Source organism: Myotis myotis, unplaced genomic scaffold (genome assembly GCF_014108235.1).
Source record: "Myotis myotis isolate mMyoMyo1 unplaced genomic scaffold, mMyoMyo1.p scaffold_m19_p_1, whole genome shotgun sequence".
NCBI lineage: Eukaryota > Metazoa > Chordata > Mammalia > Chiroptera > Vespertilionidae > Myotis > Myotis myotis.
In genome coordinates this window covers 2312158-2320000 of record NW_023416313.1, presented here as the reverse complement: position 1 = coordinate 2320000, position 7843 = coordinate 2312158, and the positions used below count along the sequence as shown (strand labels likewise).

Below are 7843 nucleotides of genomic sequence, written 5' to 3'. Positions count from 1 at the left end.
GGACGGCCCGGCCTTCAGTGCGTCTGGGCGACTCGATAGATTTCAGCTGCCCGACGGCTCTCCTCCGCAGGCATCCGGTTCGTCACCGCCCACGTCCGCAACTGCTCCAGCCGGACGCTGAGCTCGCTGTTCGCAGGCCCCATAGACCACCGGTCCCTGCTCCTGCAGGACGAGTACATCTTCTTTAAGGTGCTGGCACTGCGGGCTCCCGGGAGCGGCATCAGGGGACGGGGAGTACCAGGGCAAATGCAGTCACTGGGCAGGAGGCAGTTTGATGTTCAAGTGCTACTGAGTCAGTTTCCCTGTGGCTGTGGCTGTGGCTGCAGGCGCCCCCTCCACGGCCCGGCAAAGCCCATCCCCGGGCCGGGGCGCTGTCCGTTCCTGGATAGCTCATTCCACCTTGTTCCATACTCAGATGCAGGCAACGAGGTGTTGACAGAAGAGGAAAGAGATTAGTTCTCACTGAAGGAGGTGGAGGAAGACTTCTCAGAGGAGGGGCGTTTGGGTATGGGGCTTTGAAGGATGAATAGGAGTTTGTCTATTTCAGGCAGAGCAGGTACAAGCAAAGTACAAGGGCGTATTTTCGCGTGCTGAATACAACGTAGTTTTTGATTCATGAGGATCTGGCTGGAAAGGGAACCTAACCCCTCAAAAACGTGCTGCTCTCTCCTGTTAGGCAACGTCCAGCAATCAGACCAGATACTACGTGTCATACCGTCATAACGAGTTTGCCCTGATGAGGCTGCCGAAGTACGCGTTGCCGAAGGTGAGAGGATTCCTTGCCCCCCCTCCCCCTGTCACCCCGTGGCTACCACCTGAGCCTGCACTCACCGTGGGCACAGGGCCGTTGCACGGATGTTTGGTGACCCGGGTCAGGATGGACAGGCACTGTGGCCACGCTTCCTGCAGCTCCTCTCCCTCCCGCCCTCTGCGCCAGCCTCCCAGGGCCCAGCCTTGTCTTGTCCCAGGGCCTCTGCCTTGCTCTTCCCTCTGCCGGCCTGTCTCTCCCCAGAACTCCTCCCATGCGACGTTTCAGGAGAAGCGTCACTTACCAGTGAGCCTCCAGGCTAGTCTAGGCCTCCCTCTCCTCCTCGCAGCCACCTTCTCTTTCCTGACACCAGGGAGCAGGGACCTCCTGTGCCGGCCTCCTGCTTCCAGCTGGAGTTTGGGCGCAGCTTCTGTCTTATCAGCCTCTGCTTTCCAACTGCCTAGTCGGGTGCCTGGCACATGGTAGGGGCTTAGTGATGCTCCTTCCTTCCCCATGCCTGGACAGACACAAATGGGGGAGCTGGGGGCTGCCCAGGCCCTGCTCCCAGCCTAACTGAGGACTGAACTCCACCGCCACACCCTGCAGACATGTTACTCCCATCTGACAAGGGAGGTGATTGACGTCCAGAGAGGCCGAGTAGCCTGCCTGGGGTCACACAGCCAGTGAGAAACCAAAGGGGGCTCCGTCCCAAGTCCGGGTGGGCCCAAAACCAGCCTCACGCAGCCTCTCCCTCCAGAGGCCGCCGCAGGCCCCTTCGCAGCTCTCCACTCCACGTGCATCCCTTAGAGCCACAGGTGCTTGCAGCCCTGCCTCCTGCACATGCTCACTGGGCAAGTGCAAGCCGGGAACTGATGCTGCCAGCACTGTGACTAGGACCCCCCAGGGTCCCGCTGCAGTGGCGTCTCCAGAGAGGAAACAGGCAGGAAACCAAGTTGCAGGCAGATGAATAAAATAATCGCAGGTCATGATTTGTGTTGTGAAGGGAACGAGAGGCAGAGATAGAGTGATGGAGGGTCCCTGAGGAGGATATTTCATCTGAAGCCCAAAGGAGGAGTGGGGTGGGCTGTTCAGGTGGCAGGCAGAACGTGTGCAAAGGCCCTGGGGCAGGAGAGAGCCCGGCTGGAGGACAGAGTGCGGTGGTGAGAGGAGACGGGCTCTGGGTCCCACCAGCCTCGGGCGGTGGATTGCTGTGAAGTTCCAAGACATGAGTTCCTCAGGCCCTGCCTCAGTCAGAAATGGGAAAAGTAATGGTTTCACTTAGGTCAGTGGTCAGCAAACTCATTAGTCAACAGAGCCAAATATCAACAGAGCAACGATTGAAATTTCTTTTGAGAGCCAAATTTTTTAAACTTAAACTATATAGGTAGGTACATTGTTATTAACTTAATTAGGGTACTCCTAAGGCTTAGGAAGAGCCACACTCAAGGGGCCAAGAGCCGCATGTGGCTCTCGAGCCGCAGTTTGCCGACCACGGACTTAGGGCAACCGCCTTGGCGTTCCTGGGGGCGAGTGTTGGGGGGCGGGAGGTGAGGGGACTTTTCAGCTTTGAGCAGCTTTCCTCCAGCCTGGGGGCTGCAGCATCGGGGTCCTGTGTCCTGGGCCCTCTGTCCTGGTGTCGGGTTAGGTGGACAGCAGATCCCTTCCTGCCCCCGGCATTGGGACCTGGACCCCGGTCTACTGCCCGTCTCCTGCAGGGACCGATGGGCACACAGCCTGCCCTGGGCGGGAGCAGGAGGCCTCACGGCACCGCCCCTGTGCTGCTCCTCCCCGCTGCAGCCAGTGTGGAGGGTCAGGCTGGCACCCCCTTTTTAAGGGGGGAAAATGGAGGCCCAGGCAGGTGAAGGGACTTGTCCAAGGCCACGGAGCTGAGAGGGAGGAGCCAGGCAGCCCCCCCCCCCCCGCCCAGGTGGGCTTCACTCCCCCCCATGGCCTCTGACCCTGTGCTCTCCCCCCGCGCCCCCAGGACCTGCAGGTCATCAGCACGGACGAGAGCCAGGTGCTGGTGGCGGTGCAGGAGTGGTACCAGACGGACACGTACAACCTGTACCAGTCGGACCAGCGCGGCGTGTTCTACTCGCTGGTGCTGGAGGACGTGCGCAGCTCCCGGCAGGCGGAGGAGGGCGTGATTGTGGACGTCCTGGAGGTGGGACCCTGGCCCTGCCTGCCCCCCCCCCCCGCCCCCGCGCTTTCTCTCTCATTCTCGGTCTCCGAGTTCTGCAAATATTTCTTAAAGGATCAGCTGGGAGGGCCCGCAGGCCCAGAGGACACCACGTAGGGACTGGGATGGGAGCAGCGGAGAGTTGCTTGTCTTGACGACACGGGAAATAGGAGGGAACAACCTTAGGGCGCAGGGCTGGCGAGGAGGGTGGGATTCGCGGCGGGAGGTGGCGCTCTGCTCTGCTGGGGTTGGCGTTAGAGGTCCTGGCATGATGGGACCGCGGGGTCACCCGTGAAGCCCTTCCGCTCCCTCGTCCGGCTCAAAGCCCAGCCCAGGCCGGTTTGGCCTGAGGGACAGAGGCTGTGGGCCCCACTCTGTCTCCGGCCCCCTCTCCCCCAGCCTCTCCCCTGCCCGTCTCCTGGGCCCTCCATCTGTCTATCGTCTGTCCAGTTCCTGCTCACTCTTTGTCCCTCACCTCGGCTCCCCTCTCTCCTCCCTTAAATGTGGAGCCCAGGGCCTCCCAGCACCCGGCTGCCATTGCTCTGGCCATGGTCGGACACAGCCATGGCCGTGGCCGCATAGAGACCCGGGAGGTACGGCCACACCCTGTCCCAGGGCCGGGGACAGGACCATACGTGGAAAAGGGTCTTTGCAGCTGTCATTAGTGAAGGATCCTGAGAGGAGGTCTGAGGGCAAGTGTCCTGTCAGGATCTGGAGGGGACACACAGACACACAGGAAGCCATGAGAGGACAGAGGGGGTCTCAGTGGGGGTCTCAGTGAGGGGCTCACTGGGGGGCTCAGTGGGGATCTCAGTGGGGAGCTCAGTGGGGAGCTCAGTGAAGCTCAGTGGGGATCTCAGTGGGGCTCAGTGTGGGGGCCCAGTGGGGGGCTCAGTAGGGTTCAGTGAGGATCTCAGTGGGGGGCTCAGTGGGGCTCTCAGTGGGTCTCAATGGGGCTCAGTGGGGATCTCAGTGGGGCTCTCAGTGGGGGGCTCAGTGGGGGGCTCAGTGGGGGGCTCAGTGGGGATCTCAGTGGGGGGCTCAGTGGGGATCTCAGTGGAGGCTCAGTGGGGGGCTTAGTGGGGGGGCTCAGTGGGGCTCAGTGGGGCTCTCAGTGGGGAGCTCAGTGGGGATCTCAGTGGGGCTCATTGGGGCTCAGTGGGGCTCTCAGTGGGGGGCCCAGTGGGGCTCAGTGGGGGTCTCAGTGGGGGTCTCAGTGGGGCTCAGTGGGGCTCAGTGGGGCTCTCAGTGGGGGGCCCAGTGGGGCTCTCAGTGGGGGGCTCAGTGGAGATCTCAGTGTGGGGCCTGAGGCGGTGCCTAAGGAGCTTCCAGGAGAGGGTCGTCCCTGCGGAACCCGGACGTTGAACTATTGGAAAGTGCAGACAGGTGGTCATTTCTTCTGAGCCAGTTCGGTAACGACGGGGGGTGTGTTTGGGTCATGGCCAAGGGCCCCTCGGGGGGCGGGGCTGGCCTTGAGGATGGAGTGAGCCTGTCCAGGGCGGGCCAGGCGGCGCGGGCCCTTGTCCTTGCTTCCTGGCACTTTGGGGCTGAGCAGCGGGGTCTCGGAGGAAAGCTCCAAACAGTTCCATCGGCCCAGGCCCTGTGGGTCCACGGGGAGGGGGCCGTGGGCGGGAGGAGGGGCTGAAGCGGGAGCTCTGCCCGAAGACGGGGGACCCTGATGCACAGGCCTGTGGGGCCCGGGCTCTGCTGCTGTCCGCGGCTGGCAGCTGCCTCTGGGGGGACAGCTCAGCGGCTGCCTCTGGGGGGGACAGCTCGGCGGCTACCTCTGGGGGGAACAGCTCGGCGGCTGCCTCTGGGGGGACAGCTCGGCGGCTGCCTCTGGGGGGACAGCTCGGCGGCGGGGGAGCCCCGTCTGTGGGGTCGGAGATCGGGCCTCCTGCCCCCGCCCACTCGTCTCCAGAGCGTGAGGCATCCCCGGCTCTGGCTGCTGTCGGTGAACAGGCCGCGTGCGGAGAGCTCTTGGCCGGGGCTCCTGGCCGGGCCATCGGGGTGGGGGGGCTCCGGCCAGGTCCCCAGGGCCCGTGTTTCTGTCCCAGGTGCACGGCGTGAAGGGCGTCTTCCTGGCGAACCAGAAGGTCAACGGGAAGGTCATGACGCTCATCACCTACAACAAGGGCCGCGACTGGGACCCCCTGAGGCCGCCCAGCGAGGACATGAACGGGAAGCCCACCAGCTGCCAGCCCGTGAGTCCTGCGCTCGCCACGCGCCTGCGGGACACGGCGCTGCCAGGGAGCCCGGGGTCGGAGGGCGCCGTTGGGCAGGGCCATTGGAGGGACGGGACCACCATTCTCAGTGCGGTGGACAGGGTCACGGGTGGACAGGGTCGCGGTGGACAGGGTCAGGTGGACAGGGTCGCGGTGGACAGGGTCGCGGTGGACAGGGTCGCGGTGGACAGGGTCGCGGTGGACAGGTTCTCGGGTGGACAGGGTCGCGGTGGACAGGTTCTCGGGTGGACAGGGTCACGGTGGACAGGGTCGCGGGTGGACAGGGTCGCGGTGGACAGGTTCTCGGGTGGACAGGGTCACGGGTGGACAGGGTCGCGGTGGACAGGGTCGCGGGTGGACAGGGTCAGGTGGACAGGGTCAGGTGGACAGGGTCGCGGGTGGACAGGGTCGTGGGTGGACAGGGTCGTGGGTTCTCCTTGCTCCACAGGCGTGTTAACTGGAGCTCAGAGAGGGACGCGTGGCCGTGAGCTCCTGCCGCAATGTTGCTGCGTAACTAACCACAAACGGCACTCAGGTCCCCAGTCCTGTGTGTGGGCTCCGCCAGCCGGGCACCTGCTCACACCCGGGGGCGGGCTGTGCTCCGTGGGTCGGGCTTCCTCCTCAGGGCCACGCAGCGTGGGCAGAGGCAGGCAAGGTCCTGGCAAGCCCGCCACGTTCCATCTGTCAGACGCCACTGGCTGATGCCGAGGGCCTGGGAGTGCGCTCCGCCTGGGGCGGGGGCTGGGCCACAGCCCGGAGGCCCCGCGTTCCCGGCCCTGCCCCGATGCCGGGCTGCCCAGGGTCTTGGCCGCCTTGGGGGGCGGGGGGGTTAGTGCTGGATTTCCCCGGGGCCCTGGCACGGGCACCGGGGGACCTGGTGGCATCCCGTGAGGATGGAAAGAAGGCAGCCCTGGCCTGGGGGGCAGCAGGTGTGCGGGGCGGAGGCCGAGGGACCACAGGCGTCTGGCCGGAGGCAGGCTGCTCGGTGGGCCCACCTGTCCTTGCTCCCGGGAGCTCCCCCCTTCCGCCCCCCCCCCCCCCGCGCCTTCCCCAGCGGGGCCCCAGAGCGGAGTGCACAGCGCTGCCGTCTCAGACCCCCACGACTCCCTGGGCTCGGCCAGCCAGTCGGTGCTCCCGCGGCTTCTGCAGAGGAAGGAAGGAGGAGAAATCTGTGCGCGTGGGGAGGACGAAATGAGACGCCCGGGAAGGCAGGCACCCCCACCCCTTCAGCCCACCCTCCCCCCGCTGCCCCTCAGCAAACTCCTGCGACACAACCCTGTGCTTCCCTGGGACATGCCCGCTGCGCGGTCTGCGTGTCTCTGGCCTCGAAGGCCCTAGAAGGCAGGGCTTGCTCTGGGGGTGCCCGAGCCTGCCCCCCCTCCTCCGTAAAGAGAGTAACGGCGCCTGCTCTTCAGGGTCCGGGCGGCTGTGGGTCCAGTCCCGGCAGGATGGGCTCCTCCTTCTCCTCCCAGAGAACCCGACCCCTGGGGGGGCTTCGAGGAAGCCCTGCCCGGGCAGGGGCACCCCTTGCTGAGCCGGGCCGACCCCGCCAGCTGGCCTGCCACCCCTCCGCCTAAGCCCCCGCCCGCTGGGCTGGTAAGGGAGGGTGAGAGCCGGAGCCGCTGGCCTACTTCCGAGAACGGGCGCTGGGAGAGGGCGCGCTTTCGCGTCATCCGTCAAAGCAGGATTTTGCTAAGAATAGATCTGGTCTCAGTGAGGAGATGACCTCTGAGAGACTGGTGTCCGGCCTTAAAGTTGCCCAGGTGGGAGGCAGGAGGGGGAGCGGCCCAGCCAGGCCGGCGAGCCCCCCGCCAGCGAGGAGAGGACAAGGCGTGGAGCCCAGCTGGGCACAGAAGACAGAAAGTGACAGGTGCTCAGCGGCCCCTCCCCTCCTGTGGTCCTGGTGGCCGGGGAGGGGGCGCGCAGGGGACCAGCGTGGCCTCCTGGGTTCTCGGACTGTGTCCTCACCCAGCCACGCATCGCGGTGAGCAGGGCAGACTGCACCGGACCCGCCGCCCGTCCTCCCCGCGCCCCTGTGCCTGTGCTCCTGCCTGCAGCCTCCCCGCTCCCGCGTCCACACACGGAGCCTCAGGGCGTGGGGCGCAGCCAACGCGTTTGTAAGACCCAGGAACAGACAATAAAGCTCGTCTCCGACTGCAGAGCCCTGGGGACCCGCCCCCCGCGCTGTCCGACCCGGATCAATAGCCAATTTATGGAACAGTTTCATTGTTGACTTGGACGGTCTTTCTGAAATGCACTCTGCGTGCGGACCACACGCCAAAGCTGTAACGCGCTGAGGAGGAGGCACGCTAGGGTGTCAGTGGCCGCCTCCTCCCGCGCCCTCCGCTCCACGCACGGAAACAGCGTTTCCCGCAAAATCAGCGGCACCCCCGGAGCTCCAGTGGGGATCTCCGGGCTCAGTCCTGTGGCTCTAAACTGGAGATGTTTTCAGAGGAGAGGACGGGAGAGGGGAGGGGAGGGGAAGGGAGGGGAGGGGGCGGGGGGAGGGGAGGGGAGGGGAGGGGAGGGGAGGGGAGGGCAGGCTGGGAGGGGAGGGGAGGGGAGGGCAGGCTGGGAGGGGAGGGGAGGGGAGGGGAGGGGAGGGGAAGAAGAAAAGCGAGCCAGGAAATGATGACTGTCCTTGTTGGTAAACAGTCAGGCAGAGCCTTGTCCAGGGGACCTGGACCCTGA

The 7843-nt window shown here is 65.2% G+C and overlaps 1 protein-coding gene across 2 annotated transcripts in view; it reads left to right on the top strand.

Moving 5' to 3' along the window:
- SORCS2 (sortilin related VPS10 domain containing receptor 2) overlaps window positions 1–7843 on the top strand; it is a 232339-nt gene that overhangs the window by 196250 nt on the left and 28246 nt on the right. For both annotated transcript variants that reach the window (XR_004970897.1, XM_036328153.1), the window contains exons 7-10: window positions 71–189; window positions 677–766; window positions 2733–2912; window positions 4985–5131. Coding sequence is in view for 1 of the 2 variants with exons in the window: in XM_036328153.1 (XP_036184046.1) it covers window positions 71–189; window positions 677–766; window positions 2733–2912; window positions 4985–5131 (536 nt within the window). In the remaining variant the exon portion in view is untranslated. The remainder of the gene's footprint in view (window positions 1–70; window positions 190–676; window positions 767–2732; window positions 2913–4984; window positions 5132–7843) is intronic.